This window comes from Scyliorhinus canicula, chromosome 22, assembly GCF_902713615.1.
Source record: "Scyliorhinus canicula chromosome 22, sScyCan1.1, whole genome shotgun sequence".
NCBI classification, from domain to species: domain Eukaryota; kingdom Metazoa; phylum Chordata; class Chondrichthyes; order Carcharhiniformes; family Scyliorhinidae; genus Scyliorhinus; species Scyliorhinus canicula.
The window spans coordinates 23,079,688-23,102,410 of record NC_052167.1 but is presented as its reverse complement, the minus strand read 5'-3'; the positions used below and the strand labels follow the sequence as shown (position 1 = coordinate 23,102,410).

General features: G+C 45.7%; 1 protein-coding gene across 1 annotated transcript in view; it reads left to right on the top strand.

The window, feature by feature from the left end:
• The window catches only part of LOC119956057 (mitochondrial import inner membrane translocase subunit Tim23-like), a 46,301-nt gene that overhangs the window by 9,677 nt on the left and 13,901 nt on the right, over positions 1–22,723 (top strand). Inside the window, exons 2-5 of the mRNA XM_038782864.1 lie at positions 3,089–3,147; positions 9,511–9,604; positions 10,781–10,865; positions 22,631–22,689. Coding sequence (XP_038638792.1) covers positions 3,089–3,147; positions 9,511–9,604; positions 10,781–10,865; positions 22,631–22,689 — 297 coding nt within the window. The remainder of the gene's footprint in view (positions 1–3,088; positions 3,148–9,510; positions 9,605–10,780; positions 10,866–22,630; positions 22,690–22,723) is intronic.

Sequence of the window (22,723 nt, the reverse complement as noted above, 5' to 3'; positions counted from 1 at the left end):
CTTTAACCTCCTAAATTCTGGCGAAAACAGAACTAATTTGTGTAATCCCTCCTCGTAACTTGGCCCCTGTAGTCCAGGTATAATTTTTGTAAACCTACATTGCACTCCCTGTGGTAGGAATTCTGTGGCAAGTATAATAATAATAATCGCTTATGGTCGCAAGTAGGCTTCAATGAAGTTACTGTGAAAAGCCCCTAGTCATCACATCCCGGCGCCTCTTCGGGGAGGCCGGTACGGGAATTGAACCCGCGCTCCTGGCATTGTTCTGCATTGTTTCGGGGTCCTAGGGGTGCACATCTCCGAAAATCTGTCCTGGTCCACCCATATCGACGCTACCACCAAGAAAGCACAACAGCGCCTATACTTCCCCAGGGAACTAAGGAAATTCGGCAAGTCTGCATTAACCCTTACCAACTTTTACAGATGCACCATAGAAAGCATCCTATCGGGCTGCATCACAGCCTGGTATGGCAACTGCTCGGCCCAGGACCGCAAGAAACTTCAGAGTCGTGAACACAGCCCACTCCATCACATGAACCTGCCTCCCATCCATTGACTCCATTTACACTTCCCGCTGCCTGGGGAAAGCGGGCTGCATAATCAAAGACCCCTCCCACCCGGCTTACTCACTCTTCCAACTTCTTCCATCGGGCAGGCGATACATAAGTCTGAGAACACGCACAAACAGACTCAAAAACAGCTTCTTCCCGCTGTTACCAGACTCCTAAATTGCCCTCTTATGGAGTAATCTCATTAACACTACACCCCTGTATGCTTCATACGATGCCGGTGCTTATGTAGTTACATTGTATACCTTGTGTTGCCCTATTATGTATTTTCTTTTATTCCCTTTTCTTCCCATGTATTTAATGATCTGTTGAGCTGCTCGCAAAAAAATACTTTTCACTGCACCTCAGTACACGTGATAACAAACAAATCCAATCCAATTTGGCCCTCTGTGCTAAATCAGCCCTTGATTTAGCTGAAGTAGTTCTCCTGACTCAAAGACCGGCAGCAGTGTGTACCACCTTAAAGGTGCACTGCAGAAAATCGCCACGCCTCCTTCAACGGCACCTTGCAACCCTACAACCTCTGCCACCCAGAAGGAGAAGGGCAGCAGGTGAATGGCAAAGCCGTAACCTGCAAGCTCTCCTCTGAACCACACATATTCAGAGTTGGATGTTCCTTCATTGTCACTGGGACAAAATCCTGGAACGCCGGTGACTTTGGAAGACCTGCCGGGTTGGCCATCAAAAAAACCGCTTCACACTGGCACCCAGAAAAAGCATGCTGCATTCCGCCCAGCCCAGAGTTGGTTTGTTGTCGGTGCTGGGGATTTTGTTGCATATTGCCACAGTGGCAGGATAGTGTCCCAGTTTGTCATCGGGGTTATCTTATCTGGCAATATAACTTGTACAATAGTGATATGCACCATCTTGACTGACTGTGAATATTTTTCCTTAATCCTGTTACTTGGAAGTGTTCCCATGTATGTAGAAGTGCGTGCCCATTCGCTATTGTTAGAGGATAGGACTCCAGGAAATCAGTGTGACACTGTTAAATTTTGACAAGTCTTTCTATGCTCCCTGTGGCTGTTTGCTTTGCATACCATCCATTACCATTAATGCCGCCTCCAGCCGAATCCTTAAAAGCAAACTACCTCTCGTTAGATGTAAATCTCCTGATTTCTAAATGCACAGATCTGCCTCGTTGGGGAAGGAGCTACTTTCTGCAGTTTATTTGCTTCACGATTCTCACTGAATCCTAAAGTGCAGCTTATAATAAGTGGGTAGTAAGGTAGTTTCTGTTACCCAATGGCACGAGCGTCAATCTCCGTGCACTGCCGATGGTGGCAGGTGATGCACAATGACCACCCATCTGAACTGGACTGTGCATCTCCCACGGTGCAGAAGCAAATGTCCATTTGGTGCTGAGCCTGCCATCTGTCCGGCCGTTTCAAATACTGTGCAGTGCAGCAATCTATTCTGGTGACTACCTTATCCCTGCTGGGTCGACTGACTGTTAAAACTTCTTTGAGTGGAGCTCTAATCCTGCTTCACTTCAACAGATTTTTCTAACAAATAACCTATTCCTGCTATGTCGTGCCTCGGTGAGAATTGCCGGAGCTCTGTCTTTTTTAAAATGTTTTTCATCAAAGCCAATGCGCAGAGTGGACAGGGCAAACCTGTAATCCATCTCATTGATGTCTCCAAAAAAACAATTCAAATTGAAGCCAATTCATGATCTCCACAAGAGACACATACAAAATCCAAGCTGACGAGAAAAGACATCGCACCTCAAATTGGGCTTGATCCGAAGCTTTGTGCTAGCCAAAAGGCTGAGAAGTGATGATGGAGCTTTTTCACTGAACTATATTCTTAACAAACTTTCACCCCTTGTGACTGCCTTTCCACTCCACCATGCATGCTATCTCTGACCCAGGCTGCATGTTGATTACCTGAGTGTGTTTCATTCCCCATGAGGGTAATATATTTCTGGGGAATTTCTTTCCAAATGAGATCTGGAAATGAGACGAGACTTGCGTCAAGTGTGTAATATGGTTAAGGTAAAGCATACAGCTCCCTTTACATTGTGCCAACAGTGTACTTTATTACTACTGCCTGAGCTGTGCCATCCTCTCCCTACTGTATCATTTTCTGTTCTTTCAATCATAGCTGTTCTTGTGATCTCTCTGATGAAGATTGCCATATTGTTTTTTGCTGTGGATTCTTACCCATCCACCAGAACGGCCCCATGTTCCTCACTCGGGCAAATGGTCGACTGTATAAAAAAAAAAGAGGAGACTTTTATCCAATTGGCCCTTGTTTGATTTGGAAGCCAAGCCCCAGAGGTGAAGGGTCAGTGCGAAACTGACATCACTGAGTGCCACAGTTCCCATTTCCCCCTCCTTCCCTTTGGGTAAACACCTCTTGTGACAGTGTGGCTAAAGTGGGTAGCTGGGAACTGTGAGAAAGAATGAAACTAGTGTGTTTGGGGGGGGGGGGGGGGGGGGGGGGGGGGTTTGCTGTAAGATGTGACAAAGACAAAGGATGTTACTGACACTAAATTCCGTCTTTGCTGTTTTCAGTGACTGGAATGAGCCCATTGTCTCCATATCTGAACCTTGATCCTCGATATTTGATCCAGGTGAGTAGAAAATGTTTTTCTTCTTTAAATCATTCGGGGCTCCGTATAGATAGTTGGGGTAAGACTGATGTAATCTTTCATGGCTGAGGTGGAAGACCTTCTGATGTTTTAATCAGATCAATCGACTGGCTATACGGCATAACAAGGATATATCAGTCCTCGAGAGGCTTCGGAGGAGATTTGCCAGAATGGTTCGAGGAACTGGGGAACTTTAAGGTTAAGTCGAAGAAGTTGGGGTTCTTCTCCTTGGAACAAAGGACATTGAGGGATGATTCGATGGAGGCTTACAAAATTCACCGATTTGCATATTGTAGACAAGAAAAAAGTTCTTCCAATTAACTGATAGTGATTACGGGGCACAGATTTAAGATTTTGGGCAAGAGATAGGTGAGGTGGGTGAAGCCAGATGATGTGAGAAGTGGTTTAGTACGCAGTGAGCGATAACCTGGATCTTTCTGCCTACGAGAGTGGTGGAAGCAGAGACGATCAATAATTTCAAAAGGAAATCGGATGGACACCTTGCAGGGAACAGGATTGATTGGATTGCTCTGCAAGGAGCCAACATGGACTCTGTGGGTTGAATGGCCTCATTATTCTCTGCTCTGTTTCGTTGAGCACAGTAAGCAGTATTGCAACACCAGGTTAAAATCCAACAGGTTTACATAGAACATAGAAAATACAGCACCAACAAGCCCTTCGGCCAACGATGTTGTGCCGAACCTTTGTCCTATATTAAAAACAAATCAATCTACACCCCAGTATTCTGCCATAATCCATGTACCTATCCAATAGCCGCTTGAAGGTCCCTAATGTTTCCGATTGAACTACTTCCACAGGCAGTGCATTCCATGCCCCCACTTCTCTCTGGGTAAAGAACCTACCTCTGACATCCCACCTATATAGAACATAGAACATAGAACAGTACAGCACAGAACAGGCCCTTCGGCCCTCAATGTTGTGCCGAGCAATGATCACCCTACTTAAACCCACGTAACCCTTATACCCGTAACCCAACAATCCCCCCATTAACCTTACACTACGGGCAATTTAGCATAGCCAATCCACCTAACCCGCACATCTTTGGACTGTGGGAGGAAACCGGAGCACCCGGAGGAAACCCACGCACACACGGGGAGGACGTGCAGACTCCACACAGACAGTGACCCAGCCGGGAATCGAACCTGGGACCCTGGAGCTGTGAAGCATTGATGCTAACCACCATGCTACCGTGAGGCCCCCTTCCACCATTCACCTTAAATTTATGTTCCTTCATTAAATGTTTTCAAGATAAAGATAGTTTATTGAAGAATAAAGGGATTAAGGGTTATGGTGTTCAGGCCGGAAAGTGGAGCTGAGTCCACAAAAGATCAGCCATGATCTCATTGAATAGCGGAGCAGGCTCGAGGGGCCAGATGGTCTACTCCTGCTCCTAGTTCTTATGTCCCCTTGTAATGGTTTGTTCCACCCGGGGAGTTTCGAATGGCTAACTTTCGGAGCACTGCTCCTTCCTCAGGTGAAATTTCACTTGAGCAAGGAGCAGTACTCCGAAAGCGAGTGATTTGTAACAAACCTGTTGGACTTTAACCCGGTGTTGTAAGACTGCTTACTGTGCTCACCTCAGTCCAACGCCGGCATCTCCATATCGTGGCTGTTTAGTTGAGTCTGTGGAGATTTGGAAATGGGCACTCGGAGTGCTGTCGCCTCATTGATATATAATAATCAAAACACCAAAATCTGTCAACGTTGGCGACTTGAAATATCTGTACCTTAGTTGGGAGAAAGGATTTAAATTTCATCTCTGGTTCCTTAAGCTTACATATCTATGTTAGCTGTGAAAGCATGAGATTGACCTATTCTTTTTTTTTTTAATAAACAATTTTATTGAGGTAGTTTTTGGCTTTATAAACAGTTACAGGCATCATCAGAAAGGAAGCAAAAAAGGCAAAAATGTGCAAACATCCACGTACTTTCAATACTTTCATCGTAACATATTGCACAAGCCCGCTCCCCTCCCACCGGTACTACCCGTAGATTGACCTATTCTAACTAGTGCTTCCAGGAGTGGAGTTTGACTTCGTTTTTTTGTTCAGTGTCTGATGTGAAGTGAGTTGTGGGGCAGCTTTTATGTTTTTTTTTAATCAGGGCACAAATTGTCCAGAATTCCACAATAAGTGAGCTCCATGTTATTCATCAGCAGGATTAGAGGTAATATCCTGATCTAGGTAGTTGTTGGGGAGCATTGCTGTTGCCTGACTTATTTTTTTAAATGCATTTTATTACAAACTTATCAAAACAGGTACAGCAAATAAACACCCCGGGACACACACCGCCTGACTTATGAGTACTTGCGAAGACTACAAACAAATAATTTTGCTGTCTATCTGCACTGACTGCCTGAAAGGACTGGGAGGCAGAAGTTGTGATACATTAAGCCTATTTCCCAGGTGTAAAACATGATACAGCGCTGCTAAATTTAGCTGGAGCAGTCTACGCCTGAAGTGTGCTCAATTCATGAGATCCATTATGAAAAAAGCATCCCTGGCAGCCATCCAAAACTGGCATAGCCTAATTGAGGGGCTTTGCTCCTGTTTACCTCTCTCTGTCCTGGTTGGATAACCTAACCCTGGGGGTGGGGGAGGGAGGGGGAAGAGAAATGCCGGAATCCAGTATTAAGGGAGCAGTAGCAGGGCACTCGAGTCACAATATAATCCCAGAGAGAACATGGTTTTGTGAAAAGAAAACCATAAATTTAGAGTTCTTTGTCAATGTCATAAGCAGTGTTCATGAAGGGGACCCTGTAGATGGATTTTGATTTCCAAAAGGCATTTAATAAGGTGTGACATAAAAGGTTACTGCACAAAATAAGAGCTGATGGTGTTAGGGTGTAATATATTTGCCGGGGTAGAGGATTAGCTAACTAACAGGAAACCTAGTTTAGATACTCCGGTCGTTTTCATGTTGGCAAACTGTAACTAGTGGGATGCCACAGGGGTAACTGCTGGGCCTTCAACTATTTACCATCTACATTAATGATTTGGATCAAGGGACTGATTGTATTGTAGTCAGATTAGCTGATACAAGGTCGGTATGAAAGCAAGTTGTGAGGCGAACGTAGAATCTGCAGAGAGATGCAGCCTAGGTGAGTGGGCAGACATTTGGCAGATGGAGTATAATGTGGGGAGAAATATTTTTGTCACTAGTCTATCAAATGCTGCAGTACAGGGGGATCTTGTAATGAATCACAAAAGGCTAGCATGCAGGTACAGGCAAGTAATTGGAAAGACAAATGGAATGTTGGCCTTCATTGCCAGGAGGATGATCGGAAAGTCTTGCTGCAACAATACAGGATGTAACACCACACCTGGAGGTGTGTCCAGTTTTGGTCTCCTTGTTTAAGGTAGCTATACCTGCATTGAAGGCAGTTCAGGGAAGGTTCACTAGAGCAGTGTTCTTCAAAGTCGGGGGCGCGACCCATACGTAGGTCGCGGACGTGTGTTGGGAGGTCGCGGAGCCGTTGTCCGCGGCGCTCCCAATCGCGCAAATCCCCACGCAGCAGCCAGCTTTTCATAACGCCGGCTGCAAGCGGCCTTTAAAATGGCCGCAAACATGTAAAAAAAAAATTGACCGCATTGCGCATGCGTGCCGATGATCAGGCGCACATGTGCAGTGTGGTCGCTATTTTTAAAACGGTCTCGGCTTAATCGCTCACTTGTGCATGCATAATTTATCATTTCACTTCATTGTTCCTTGATTACCTGGAGTAATTTTAAAACATGCAATGAAGTAAGTAGTTTATGTGTGTAATGTTCCTGTCTCCATCTATATTCGAATAAAAAGAATGCAAATCATGATTAGTCACACTCATTCTTGCGTTACCTTTTTCACAATGGTCTTTCCATGCTCACCTGTGTACTGTTCCTCTAACCGTTTTTTATTCATTTCTTTAATTCATTTTTTTTTTTTTTTACAAGCTTTGGGGTGTGGGTTATTTAATAAAATTCTACGGGAAAAATGTAGAACTTTGGACAGATGGAAACTCCATACTTTCCGACACAGGGAGGCTTCACCTTAACCCATTGGGGGAGTGTGTACGAGGGCCAAAGGGACCCAAAACCATTTCCTCCATTTTTATCAGCAGCAAACAAGGTAAGAGAAAATGGTGGGTCGCTCAGATCGGCCGGCGTGGGTCCCGAAGGTCGGTCGGGTTGGGTCCCGAAGGTTGGCCGGTTGGTTAAAAATTGATCCCTGGAAAAAAAGTTTGAAGAACACTGTTCTAGAGTGATTCCTGGAGTGAAAGGTTTGTCTTACGAGGAAAGGTTGAGCAGGTTGGGCCTATAGCCATTGTAGTTTAGAAGAATAAGAGGTGATCTTGAAACGCACAGAATTCTGAGGGAGCTCGATAGTTCTTGCTGAGGAGGTCTTTCCCCTCCTGGAGCAATCTGGAAGTCTTAAATAAGGAGTCTCCCATTTAAGATGGAGGTGAGGAGGAATTCGGATTTTTGATCTACAAGGGAGCCGAGGTGGACAGGCAGGAAGTGGGGTTGAGGCCCCAGTCATATCAGCCATCACCTTATAGTCGATGGGCCGAATGTGTCTCCTCCTATTTGTAATGTTCCTGTGTGCAGTAAAGCAGATACATCAAATGTTCCGGGAATGGCCATATCTGACACAGCATTCCAATCATTTTAGTCCTGGTCTGGGATTGTATCTAATTACGGAACCCTCCCAGCAAGATGTCATTTCACACGCACAAAAACAGAAACTACTGGAAACGCTCGGCAGACCTGGGATCATTTGTGGGGCGAGAAATTGAGTTAAGTTTCAAGTGTGTATGACTCCCTGAAGAAGCCATACACACTCGACAGGTTAACCTTGTTTCTCTCTACAAATACTCCCTGGCCTGCTGTAGTTTTTCCAGTATTTTCTGTTTTTGTTTCAGATTTTCAGCATTCAAAAGATTTTCTTTTGATTTCCTAGTTCATTGCCATTCCCCATACACCAAGGTGGGCTCAGAGTGCCTTGGAGATCGGCCTTTCCTTTGTGCTACAGCTGCTCATGTTTGGAGGGTGGAGGGGTGGTTTATGGGGGAGTTTGATGTTTGGTGCCTGATGTGTTGGTGGAGTCCAGCTCCCAACTCTGGTTGCAGATATTCCTGGAGATTTGATTGCGCACTATCAGATCACGCGACCGCTACGCATTCTCAAACTTGCAGCATAGTGGCTGGGGCCCCGTGTTAGAGAATCTTTATTTGCAGCTTGGCACCACCAGTGAGACATTCCACGAACTAGGAGGCCTCTTATCAGAGTGTTACGGTGCAGAAGGGGGGTCATTCGGCCCATCGTGTCAGCACTGGCTCCGAATGAGAACCGATGCAGGCGCTAGGAGGAGAGGACAGGGGAAAGGTGAAACCAATCTCTCCGTGATCTTCATGCCATTCCACGTTCTCCCAAACTACTGTTCTCTCCCCCCCCCCCCCCCCCCCCCCCCCCCAACATCGAAACACAGGCTGTTCCTGCCGATTGTGTGATGGAGACCTCTATTACCCAGTGTCCAGAGCGACCTAGAAACCCCTCTATCCCTGTGTAAATACTCATTTCCAAAGATCAAAGATTTCTCTGTCACGGTGCATTTTGGGTGAGAATATTTTACATTGCCCCAAAAACATTTTCCTTCTTGCCCAAAGCACTTACTTACATGTCTGGTGTTTTAACCTGCAAATGGTTCATTGAACGTTGTCTGTTTGTTGTAATTTGCATGTGTCTGAGGTTTCAAAGGACAATTAGATTCTATTCTGATGCAAATTATTTGTGAGTGTCAGTAACAGTGTTTTGCAGATGTCCATTTTGGCAGGGTTCACTGTACAGTCAGTGCCTGACATAGCATGCCATCTAGTGCCTGAAAATCAGAACTGCAACTACTGGCTGTTGGGACCGTTTTTGGTTAAAAGGGATGATCGGTTAACTGGGTACAGTTCATCCCTATTAACTTTCCCATCATGACATCCAAGTATATTTTTAATTAAGCTCAATATTTTATCTCTTTGTAGCTGTTAATTTGTGCTCCTTATCTTTAAATAAGTTTTAAGAATTTTCACTTATTTGAGTACCTAACCTCTGTAAATTTACTCCTCTTCTATCTAGCAGCACTCCATTAGCTTGATTAAGTTGCTTTGACGTGCTATTGCATAAAGATGCTCTAGTATATTGAAGGAGGTGATGGGAGGAACAAGTTAGATTTGTGACATTTTCAGCAGTTGTGGTTACTCTGGGTTTGCGAGTGGTGCCTTAAAACATGTGAATTTTGAGATCCAGTTACACTGTAAAGCCTGCAGATTCTCATCTTTGTCCCCGCCTCTCTTTTCAGGACACGGAAGAGTTTATATTGCCAACCGGAGCCAATAAGACTCGAGGAAGATTCGAGCTGGCTTTCTTTACGATTGGCGGCTGCTGTATGACTGGTATGATTGGTTTTTTTGTTACTAGATCAGCCATTCCTGCTGAATACGCCACAAATCTCTCGGTTAATACTAGTGACCCCAGCAACTAGCACGTGGTCGAGTCCTGCCTGCAAGCTGTCGCTAAGTAAGGCTCCAAAGATTGAGAAAGTAGCAATGATGCACATGTAGAAGAGGGGGCAGCCTTTTAAAACTAGACTCAAGCTTTGGATTGAGTTCAAGCAAAGACATTGCATCAAATCCGGAATATGCTTGGTGTATTTCATGGAACCATGATAAGAGAGATTTGGCCTGTGCTACCCTCGCCTGGGCAGCTGTTGACTTTACCATGTTATACTGTATCATCCAATCTATTACCGTTCCTAAAAAATAACCTGCTCTGCGGAAACCTGGGCAGATTCACTGTTTCGTACCTGCCGCATAATAGGGTTTAAGGGCGGCACGGCGGCGCAGTGGTTAGCACTGCTGCCTCACGGCGCCGAGGACCCCGGTTCGATTCCGGCCCCGGGTCACTGTCCGTGTGGAGTTTGCATATTCTCCCCGTGTCTGCGTGGGTCTCACCCTCACAACCCAAAAGATATGCAGGGTAGGTGGATTGGCCACGCTAAATTGCCCCTTTTATTAAATAAAAAATTGGGTACTCTAAATTTATTTATTTTTTTGAAGTAGATTTAGCAAAAAAGGAAAAGGTCTTGTAAGCGGAAGGAGGTGTTTGTAATTCCATGTGAACATTGACAAGAGATCTGCATTATTTACCACTTAGGAGTGGATGAAATCTCTTGTGAAAGAGGAAGAGCATCCCAAATTTCTAATCAATCTTACACTAATTTAATCCAGTTACCAGTGACAGTCGTGCACCTTTCAGAACAGCTTCTGATATTTTGAGTTGGTGGGGTCACAGAGCCCTTGCTATCGACGTCAGATAGATGCACTAATGGTCCAGTGGGTGGGTGCTCTTCACTGAACCTGATTGTGCTTTAACTAACCTGGGAAATACAGTATGGTTGCAGGTATAAAGAGGACAGATGTTCCATACCCCAGTTGCTCACTTTGGTCAGGTATAACTCCGTGCATTTCTATGGCACGGTATGTCAGCTGGGAAATGGAGTTTACCCATTTGGTAATAAACCTGAAATTTGCCTTTCTGCAATCGATTATAGTTCTTCTCTGTTTCACCAGGTGCTGCTATTGGTGCAGTAAATGGCCTGCGCCTGGGATTGAAGGAAACTCGTGATATGGCTTGGTCAAAACCCAGGAATGTTCAGTAAGTACCCATTCATGTGAGACTACAAGCTCTTGGGCCTGTAATTGATAAGGGACGGCTGCAAGGGCATGGATTGTAGAAATCCAACAACACCCAATAAGCTCTGTACCATCCAGGACAAAGCAACCTGTTTGATTGCTACCCCTTCCACAAATATTCAATCCCTCCGCCACAGACGAACAGCAGCCGTGCGTACCATCTACAAGATGCACTTCAGGGACTCACCAATGTTGCTTAGGCAGCACCTTCCAAACCCATGACCTCTACCATATCATAGAATTTACAGTGCAGAAGGAGGCCATTCGGCCCATCGAGTCTGCACCGGCTCTTGGAAAGAGCACCCTACCCAAGGTCAACACCTCCACCTTATCCCCACAACCCAGTAACCCCACCCAACACTAAGGGTACTTTTGGTCACTAAGGGCAATTTATCAAGGCCAATCCACCTAACCTGCGCATCTTTGGACTGTGGGAGGAAGCCGGAGCACCCGGAGGAAACCCACGCACACATGGGGAGGATGTGCAGACTCCACACAGACAGTGACCCAAGCCGGAATCAAACCTGGGACCCTGGACCTGTGAAGCAATTGTGCTATCCACAATGCTACCGTGCTGCCCCAATGCTACCATCTAGAAGGGCAAGAGCAGCAGATACCTGGGAACCCCACCACCTGGAGTTTCCCCTCCGAGCCACTCACCGTCCTAACTTGGAAATATATCCACGTTTCTTCACTGTGGCTGGGTCACAATCATGGACTTCCTTTCCTAAGAGCACTGTGGGTGTACCTACAACACAAGGACTACAGCAATTCAAGAAGGCAGCTCACCACCTCCTTCTCGAAGGCAACTGAGGGTGGGCAGTAAACACTGTCCTCGACAGTGATGCCCATGTTCCATCATTTTCTTTCTAATTCTCAGGAACGATTGCATTTGGCCTACTCTAGCTCCTAGTTTCTATGTAGATCAGTGTAAAGCGACAGGCTGAATACACACGTAGAGGAAGTTTGAACCCCTTGTGTCATTTCTCTCGAGCTGGAAGAAACATCTGTTTGTCAGTCGGTGTTAAATTCAGAAATTGTTCTGGATACTCCTTGCCCTGTCACCCTCTGTCTACTAGCTGGGGGGGGCGGCTTATTTACAAACCTTGTGTCTGCTGTACCGCCCTGTTCAATAACTTGTGCCATTCAGCCATTGCCATTGTGACAAGAGAGCAAGCATCCTGATTCCCAACTGATGCTCGCCTGGAAAGTGCCATTTTAGTCTCTCTTCTGGTTTCCTCCTGTGAGGGAGAGAATTCCACTGTTTATGTAGTGACATTTTAGCAGGTTGAGAGTCTGCGATAACTCAGTGTGTGTCGGTGTGTGTCTCTGTCTGTGTGTCTCTGTCTGTGTGTCTCTGTCTGTGTGTCTCTGTCTGTGTGTCTCTGTCTGTGTGTCTCTGTCTGTGTGTGGATGGGGGGGGGGGGGGCCTGCATTTTGAACCCTTGATTTTTTTTTGTTGGAAATTATTTGACGTTTGGCAAAATCAAACTGTTGAATTGTATTCGGCCACAAGATGGTGATATAGATTGAGTCCACAAATAACCGATGGACTGTTCTGCCTGGCTGAGGAGATAAGAAGGACAGTGTGTCCTTCTCAGTATGCGAATGCCTTGCAAGGACACATTCCACAAGCTAAACACAGGTATCTGTGAGGCAAGGTTGTGCAATCATCATTTCATTGGAGCAAGATCCTAATACCATGCAGCACACTTGTATGTTTATCTGGCACCTGCTTCTGGTTGCTCGTGTAATGTGTCTCTTGATAAATATAATCATAAATGCACACTCAGCCGCCCTTTCTCTACCTCCACCTAGTAACGTTGCAAGCTTAAGTTGCAAAATTTGGGGGTAATTAACAACACCAGTCGCCTTTCTTTTTTTCTTTAACTATTTTTTATTCTCCTTTTTCACATTTTCTCCCAAATTTACACCCAACAATAAACAATAATCAGTAATGTCAATCCCCATATCAATAACAACGATCCCATCCTCCCACCAAACCCCAGACATTGGCCCGCATGTTAAAATAAACAAATGACAAAAAGGAATCAGGAATCACCCATAGTCACCATTAACACATACAGTCCCCCTCTCCCAGCCCCCAATCCCCCCTAATGTTCAATGTGATCCAATTCTCATAATGAATAACGCCCATGAATTGTAGAACCCCTCCATCCTTCCCCTCAGTTCACATTTGACCTTTTCAAGCATTAAGAATTCCAGCAGGTCCCCCCGCCACGCCAAGGCACAGGGTGGAGAGGGTGATCTCCAGGATGCGATTTCCAGTGAAACCTACTCGTGGCAATAAGCGATTTTTCATTTTCCGTGCCCGTTTCCAACCCCGAATATGGCCTCCCGAGGACTCGGGTCCAGTTTCACTTGCACCACTTTAGAGATTACCCTAAACACCTTCTCCCAGTAATCCTCCAGCTTTGGACAGGACCCAAACATATGACCGTGGTTTCCCCCCCCCCCCCCCCCCCCCCCACCAGTTGCCTATCTAAACTTTTTTTTAAATTGCTATTTGTACATCATTTTAACTTCCATGGGATGTCCCAAGTATTACACGGCTGTTGAATTAATTACTTCTGCCATGTACTGCAGCAAAGCCCCACAGAGATAACTCTGCATTTAATGTTTGTTAAAAGAAGAATATTGGCCAAGGCAGGGAAAGAACTCTTCCAGTCATGCTATGGGGGTCTCTAATGTCCGCTTAACCAACCAGGGACAGGCAATCTTGTCCTCTGTTTAACATCTCAATGTAAAAGATTATATCTTTGGCAATGTAGCACACACTCGCTACTGAACCCTGTTTAACCGCTGCCTTCTGACTCCAGGGCCTGTGTGTGTAATTGCAACAGATTTTCTAGTATTTATTCACATCCCGTGAATGATTTTCTTTTACAAACAGTTTCTTGTTCCTCCAGTTGTTTTTGCTAACCCCTATTACCTGAGCCAAGCCATCCCCGCTTTTATACATTTTAAAATGAATTGGTGTTTCCTGGGTTTTTTTTTCCCGGGTTGTGTAAGACCAGTAATTGAGCCTTTGTTTTAGTGCTTCAGCCTCTGTCTATTCCGATTGAAGACAGAACTGAAGTCCTACACTTGTGGCTGAGACTCAAACTGGGAGAGCAACTTTGAGGAAGGAGCAAATTAATTTTGAGAACTTTGGCTTTCGCCTAAACCGCAAGGAAATTGTGGCAGGCCTGGATTTGACCCCTACTCGGGTACTTACGGTGTTGTTGACTTGTCAGTTGGGTCTACATCTGATCGCTGACAGGATTAGTGCATTGTTTGATTATTTATTTAAATTTAAGAGTACCCAATTCATTTTTTCTAATGAAGGGGCAATTTAGCATGGCCAATCCACCTACCCTGCACATCTTTGGGTTGTGGGGTGAGGCCCACCAGACACGGGGAGAATGTGCACTCTCTACACTGTGACCCGGCCCCGGGTCCTCGGCACCATGAGGCTGCAGGGCTAACCACTGCGGCATCGTGCCGCCCCTTAGTGCATTACGTTTAAGATTTTAAAATAAATTACATTAATTTTGATGATTCGGGCTTCCGGTGTGCACCATGGAGTAAGTGATCACACAAAAGGCAGCTCCTGCCCAAGGTTACAGAAAAGAGCTCTTTTTTAAGCAATACGGGGTGGAGTTTTGATGAAAAGGCGTAGGTGAATGTTGGAGGAGTACTTTCCCCCAGGAATGGTATGTTTCTTGGTTACCACAGCCGCAGAAAGAGTGAAAGATTTGGCTGAAGCTACAGCAGAGACAAAAGCCTCTTCCAGCATGCAGGCGGGGGAAGGGCGAGCTTAAAGGCCTCAAGCTGACTTGAGGGCCTTTATGAAAGCTGAATTCTAGCAGCAGAGGGAACAACTGTGAAAAGATCTCACCAAGGCCGTTGAAGAAGCGGTGACGGCTGACTTCCGGTGACGGCGGGCGGGAGGCAGCCGCGCATTGGAGGGCTCCCGTTCGGGAACGGCGTTGTCGGGGATTGACGCCCGGTCCTAGGGGCAGTGAAGGCCAGGAGAAAGCACAGGGAAGGAATATCTCGAGGTCCAGTAAGAAAACGGCTGTGAAACCAGCTGAAAGTTCGTCGGGGAGTGGAAAGGTCACCACGGGGTCACCAAGGAAAATGGAGGCTGGAGCACCAGGGGAGGCCGCATTGCTACGGCTGAAGAAATAACTAAGGTGATGGCTGCGGAATTCGAAAGGCAATTTACAAAATACATGGAGACAATGAGGAAGGAGATGAGGGAGGTTTTGAGTGTGCTGGTGGAGGAGGCGATTTCCCCGGTGACGGTGGCAGGTGCAGTGGTGGAGGTGCGGGAGCAAGGGGAGACATTATTGCAGCATGGTGATCAACTTGCGTCGATGGGGAGGGAGATGCAGAAGGTGATTGAGATTAATATGGATCTGCGAGGAAAAATGGAAGACCTGGAAAACAGGTCCAGGCGACAGAATTTGAGGATTGTGGGGCTGCCTGAAGGAGTTGAAGGGCCGAGGCCGACTGAGTATTTTGCTGCGATGCTGGCGGAACTATTGGGGGAGGGGGAGGATCCCTCCCGATATGAACTGGATCGGGCTCATTGGTCGTGGAGGCCTGTACCAAAGGCGAGTGAGCCGCCAAGGGTAGTGACTCTGTGCTTCTGTAGGTACAGTGTGAAGGAGAAGGTCCTGTGCTGGGCCAAGCAGAAGCGGGTGGTGCAGTGGGCTGGAGCAGGTATACGTGTATACCAGGACTTTATGGTGGAGCTGGTGAGGAGGCGGGCTGCTTTTAACCGGGTGAAGAGGGCAGGGTAGGTGGATTGGCCATGCTAAATTGCCCCTTAATTGGGAAAAAAATAAATTGGATACTCTAAATTTATGTTTTAAAAAGGGATCCTGGGTTATGTAAATATCGGTATGAGAGCACAAAGTAAGGAACTCCAGCCTTGGGAATATTATTTTGTCCAGCTCCCATCGCCTCAATTTAGGAAAAATGTCAAGCCATTCAAGAGGGTGGAGTGCAGATTATCCAGAATGGTAGCCGGGATGAGGGACTTCGAGAAGTGGAGAGACTAGGGAAATTGGAATTGTTCTCCTTGGTACAGAGAAGATCAATGAGAGATTTGATAAGATGCCCTCAAAATTCTGGAGATTTTAATAAAGTAAATAGGGAGAGAGACACTCTCCACAGACAGAAGCGTTAGTGCTTGAGATTGTTGACAAATGATTCAGATGGAACAGTAAGTTGTGAAGAGGACTCAAGGAGGCAACCAAATGATATAGCTAGGTTAAGTGAGTGGATAAAGATCTGGCAAATGGAGTATAATGTGGGAAAATGTGAAATTTTAGCAGTAAGAATAAAGATCAGCATATTATCATGGTGAGCGATTGTAGAGCGCTGAGGTGCAGAGGGATCTGGATGTCTGAATCGCAAAAGATGAGTACAGCAAATAATGGGAAAGCTAATAGAATTATAGTTTATTGTGAGGGGAATTGAATATAAAAGTTGGAAAGTTATGCTTCAGTAATATTAATGAGATCACATCTGGAGTATGGTGTGCAGTATTGGTCACTATATTTAAGGAAGGATGTAAATGTGTTGGATGCAGTTCAGAGAAGATTTACCAGACTAATGCCAGGAATAGGTGGGTTGTCTTGTGAGGAAAAGTTGGACAGGCCAGGCTTGTATCTGCTGGAGTTTTGAAGAGTAAGAGGCAATTGATTGAAACATATCAATTGCAGCACGGTAGCATGGTGGTTAGCATAAATGCTTCACAGCTCCAGGGTCCCAGGTTCGGTTCCCGGCTGGGTCACTGTCTGTGCGGAGTCTGCACGTCCTCCCCGTGTGTGCGTTGGTTTCCTCCGGGTGCTCTGGTTTCCTCCCACAGTCCAAAGATGTGCGGGTTAGGTGGATTGGCCATGCTAAATTGCCCGTAGTGTCCTTAAAAAGTAAGGTGAGGGGGGGGGGGGGGGGTTGTTGGGTTACGGGTGGATACGTGGGGTTGAGTAGGGTGATCATTGTTCGGCACAACATCAAGGGCCGAAGGGCCTGTTCTGTGCTGTACTGTTCTATGTTCTATATAAAATCCTGAAGGCACTTGACAGAGTGGACATTGAGAGAATGTTTCCTCTTGTGGGAGGCTCTAGGACTCTGGGTCACTGCTGAATATTAAGGGGTCGCCCATTGAAAACGGAGATGAGGCAAAAAAAAATCTCATTGAGGGTCATGATTTTTGGAAATCCTTGAAAAGGCTTTGGACGGTATTCTTGGATATTTTTACGGTGGTAGATTCTTGGTAAGCAAGGGTGGTTACTGTCAGATCGGCCATGATCTTATTAAATGGCGGAGCAGACTCGAGGGGGTGAGTGGCCTACACCTTGTTTATATGTTGGAAAATATGAATTTTCATGTGCAGCGTGTCCAATCTGGAGTTCATCACATGAAAGGTTGGTAGAAGCAGATTGAATTGCAACAGGGAATCTGGTCACTTGAAAAGGAGCCGTTTGCAGGGCGATGGGGAAACGAGCAGGAGAGTGGGACTAATTGGGTAGCTGTTTCGAAGAGCTGGCACAGACAACACCGAAGGTCCATTGTGTATGGTTGTGATTAATTGGGGAATAAAGGGAAGGATGTGCTGAACTGCCTTGCTTCTGCCTAATTTAGCACCCTTGATGTAGATTTTACGTGTCCCGTCTAAATAATTTACACGTTGGATCCTGACCTGGGGAGTCTATAAAAAGCCTTGACATTTTTATCCAGTCTGGAAATGCTAATTTTCCAATGCCCGAGAATATTAATGGGCTGCCATGTACCTAGAACACCACAGAATGCTGAACTCCAAAAACCTTTGTTTGCACAGCAGCTCTTCATTGTGAATTTTAATGTTCAACATATATTTTTCCTGCCTAATTTGACAGACTTAGTAGCACACATTTCAAATCCAATTTTTCTATATCCTTCACAATGTACTATTCGAAACATTGTTCTGAACTGCACTGCTGTAACTCCTCACTTTTGATGCCCCTGTTTTCTTTTTGGCTTGAAGTGCAATGTTGAGGACCAGTGGGTGGATTGAGTGCCAACGTACACTCTACTCTTCTAAACCCATACAACAAGGGGTGTTCGGGAGAGATTGAACAATTCCCTTGTGACTTGCTGTGTGGTGTCCGTCCATCCGTTTACCCCCAGTTGTCCCCGATCTGCTGTGTCTGAAGTAAGAGTCCTGTCACTTTCCATACTCTGTTCTATTACTTGGTTTGGAAACTTCTGTCCCATCGGATCAGCTCTGTCCTTGCTCAGTGCTGGCGCCAATGTCCCATGAATTCAAACTTATTTCTCCGACACCAACCGTTGAGAAACACATTTACCTCTTTAATCGTATTGACTCTTTGTCAATTTGCTCATGGCTCAGGTAGTAATCCATAGATTATTACCTTTTTGGTTCTGTTTTAATTTAGCCCGTAGCTGCTCATATTCCTTCAGCCGAACCTCGATCCTTGTTCTATGTCCTTTTGTACCTACGTGGGCCATGACAACTAGATCTTTTCCCTCACACTCCAAAGTTCCTCGGCAGTCCAGACAAGATATCCTGAGCCTGAGCACCATGGCATGATAGCACAGTGGTTAGCACTGTTGATTCACAGCGCGAGGGACCCAGGTTCGATTCCCAGCTTGGGTCACTGTCTGTGCAGAGTCTGCACGTTCTCCCCATGTCCGTGTGGGTTTCCTCCGGGTGCTCCGGTTTCTTCCCGCAAGTCTCCAAAGACGCGCTTGTTGGGTGAATTGGACATTCTGAATTCTCCCTCTGTGTACCCAAACAGGTGCCGGAATGTGGCGACTAGGGGATTTTCACAGTAACTTCATTGCAGTGTTAATGTAAGCCTACTTGTGACACTGATAAAGATTATTCCCAGGTAGGCAGCACAACCTTCGGGACTCTCAATCCTGGTTACAGAGAACAGCGTTTATGCCCCTAGCTGTACTATTCCTGATTATGGCTACATTTCTTTTCTCTCTTCTCTCCCCCACCCCACTTCAATGGCTCCCTGTACCGTGTTGCTGTGGTCAGTTTTCTCATCCTCCCCATCATCTCTGCTCTCCACACAGGAAGCAAGAATCTCAAACCATTGAATAAGGACTGAGGCTCCTGCAACCCTACCTCCTGGATCCCTTTACCTACCTCATGCCTTAATTTGGGCAGCACGGTAGTACACGTGGCTAGCACTGTGGCTTCACAGCACCAGGGTCCCAGGTTTGATTCCCCGTTGGGTCACTGTCTGTGCCTAGTCTGCACGTTCTCCCCGTGTCTGCGTGGGTTTCCTCCGGGTGCTCCGGTTTCCTCCCACAGTCCAAAGACGTGTGGGGTTAGGTGGATTGGCCATGCTAAATTGCCCTTAGTGACCAAAAAGGTTAGGAGGGGTTATTGGGTTTTGGGGATAGGGTGGAAGTGAGGGCTTAGGTGGGTCGGTGCAGACTCGATAGGCCAAATGGCCTCCTTCTGCACTATGTTCTATGTATGTAGTCACATCCTCCTGTGTCTGACCACTGGCCAAATTCAAGATAGGTAGTCTAATAGGTAGTGCTTGCCTCTTGAAGCAGTGTCCGGGTAACTCCTCCCCCTCCCTGATGTGTCGCAGCATCCGAAGCTCAGACTCCAGCTCATCAACTCTGAGCCAGAGTTCCTCGAGCAACCAACACTTAGCACATTGTGTTCACTGGGAACCACAATAGGGTCCACCGGCTCCCACATCGATGATCCGAACTGAATTAGTTGAGTTGTCGTTAGCCTCAGGCTAATGAGGCGAGGACTTGGTGATGATTCTGTCTCTTTTCAGCAATTCCAATTGGAAAGAATGTAGATTAAGCTCTGTTTAATTTATTATTTTTTCACCTCATGGGGGAGACACTGTCTATAATGGTACAGTTGTAGGTGTTAGTTTCTTAGAGTCATCACCTTCATTGGGAGTTTGGGAACGCACCGCCTTGGGAACGGAGTTATTCATCTATGACAACGATAGTTACATGAGTTCTTAGCAATTAGAAGGCAATGTCATTTTCCTCTGGTTGTCAAACCTTGTGTGAGATTTTATTGGTCTTTGGAAAGCTGCTTCAGGCTATGATATGATATGATATAGATATAGAACAGATGTCAAGAGGTAGGTTCTTTACTCATAGTAGGGGCGTGGAATGCCCTGCCTGCAACAGTAGTGGACTATGTTCTATATAGTGAGTTTGTTTCCCTGCCCTTTCCCTGAAAATAACACTTGCAGGATCACTTCATCATCCCCTTCCTGATCGTATCCTGTGTCTGCGCTGTATGTTCCGTGATATGTCTCCTTGTCACAGGAGATCTGTTGTTGGTCGATTACAAATCTTGTGCACAGCACACGGTTGCTGTCGCATTTCAATGTTCTATCAGATGCTCCATTAACCAGCCTTTGGAGATCTGGTATTCTGTCAACCCTTTTTTCAAAAACTTCTATTGTCCCAAAAAATAACCCATTTTCTCAATTAAGTGAAGAATTACGGGTCTATATTCTTATGGTGTGTGTTAACACCATTAAAAATAAAATGCGGTAATCATTCCCCCCCCCCATAAATTTTTTAATTGGTCAGTTACTCAAAGCTAAAGATTGTCAATGTTTCCCAGGACAGTGCTTTGTAAAAATGGGTTCTGATGGTAAATGTTGATACCTATAGTTCAATTTGTGTTCAATTCCTAGAATTTGTAAAACTGAAAATCGGGCAGAATTGTAGTTTTCCAAAGGTCGGAGGGTTATCAGTATCGGAGGGTTATCAGACTGGGGTTATCAACGTTTGTGCAGCTGTTCCAATAAGTGTTGCATTCCACATGATCAGTTTCTAGTGTATGGACCCATCAGTCCAAATAGCCTGTTTCTGGTTTATTATTTGATTGTGTTTGCCCTCATGCCAACACTGCCTCCATGCTACGCTACGCCCCCTGACTCAGGCCCGTCATAAGGCCAGTGAGGTAACAATGAAAACCCATACACAGCTTTTGATCGGAGCATATTCAGGGGAAGAGCATAGAACAGTACAGCACAGAACAGGCCCTTCGGCCCTCAATGTTGTGCCGAACCTTGTCCGAAACTTTCGATCACCATCGCCGATGAAACTGATCCCGAGCTGTGCACGTCCAGGGCTGCTGTTGACTTGACAAAAATGTCCAACTCTAGACAAAAGATTCTTAACCAACCCCAGCCTAGTGTTTTGAGGTATAGAAAACCTCTGAATATCTTCCCATTAATTGTGCTTCAGATCTCTGGCACTGGTACGACTGGGCTTTTGGTAATGCTGAAAGAGCAAATCACTGTGCATTAAATGTTCTCTTTTAAGGAAGTACAAGTAGATGCTGAGAGAACTGCTTGTTCTGCCCGACATTAAAAGACCTCCCTGAGCACCTTTGTAGTTAATGCTAATTCTAAGTAGCAATGGGAGTAGTCAGCGATCGGCCTCCTGCTTATAGAGTCTGATGGTGAGCCGGCGGGGCTCCGAACGTGAAGTGCCTGCCAAACCTTGACTCAACAAATGTGCCGCAGTTTCCTGATCTTTAAAAGTCATGTCAGAACCTTGCCTTCGCTTACAAGGTCTTATTTAACTGTGGTGGAATGAGTGGCTTTGTTGATTGTAGCTACTGATTTTTAAGTTGGTTTAATAAATTATCAAGTCCAGTCTCTTGCTATCAAATGCTCTTTGTGTGAACAAAAAAAGTGACAAATCTGTTTCAGCGTTTCTGGTCGCACGTTTAGCTATCACTTTGAATTATGCAACTGTTGATGGGGATCTGCTGTTAGTGAAAAATATTATGGTTCAGTGAGTTTACTTGGTTTGGAGAATGTCCTTGTCATGGGCTGGAGTGTCCTTGTGGCCTATTGAGCCGAGTGGTTCCTGAAACATTGCAGTTGTTTGATACAGACGTCTGAGAACACGCACAAACAGACTCAAAAACAGCTTCCCCCCTGTTACCAGACTCCTAAACGACCCTCTTATGGACTGACCTCATTAACACTACACCCCTGTATGCTTCACCCGATGCCGGTGTTATGTAATTACATTGTGTACCTTGTGTTGCCCTGTTATGTATTTTCTTTTATTTCCGTTTCATTTCATGTACTTAATGATCTGTTGAGCTGCTCGCAGGAAAATACTTTTTACTGTACCTCGGTACACGTGACAATAAACAAATCCAATCCAATTGAAATTGATCCCAATCAGCCTGTCCCTGTTGTGGTTGAAGTCCCTGTTCATGGACCCTGACAATACACGCTTGGTTTGACCTTTTATGGACCTCAGCGGCATTACATTATTTACAATGAACTGTGCTGCCCTGCTCCAACCCCTTGCTAAGCTCTGCCTGGTGTCTACTGTCACCTCATGATCCAGGGAATTTGGTTTGAAAATCAACCTCCTTTTAAGCCCCTCTCATCGACTTACTCTGGCAGCCATTTCACCATCAAGTCCTGGAATTTTCTGCCCAAGCCCCTGCCACATATTCAAATCATACTAAAACCAACTTGGCCGCACCTCCAGTTGTGTCCCCCAGCTACTGTGCCGGGGCTGGGCCGGATCGCGATTTTTTTCCAAGGGCTTTGGAAGGCCTTGCTTAATTTAAGAATGCGTGTAGAATTATACTTCAAAAAAGTCTAAATTTGCACATCATGCAAGCTTGTTTGAATGTTAGGCCTCAATCTAGAATGTCTTGTTTTGCAGAATCCTAAATATGGTGACGAGGCAGGGAGCTCTTTGGGCCAACACCCTTGGTTCCTTAGGTAAGTGGTTGCATTTGTTTTTCTTGGTTAGAAT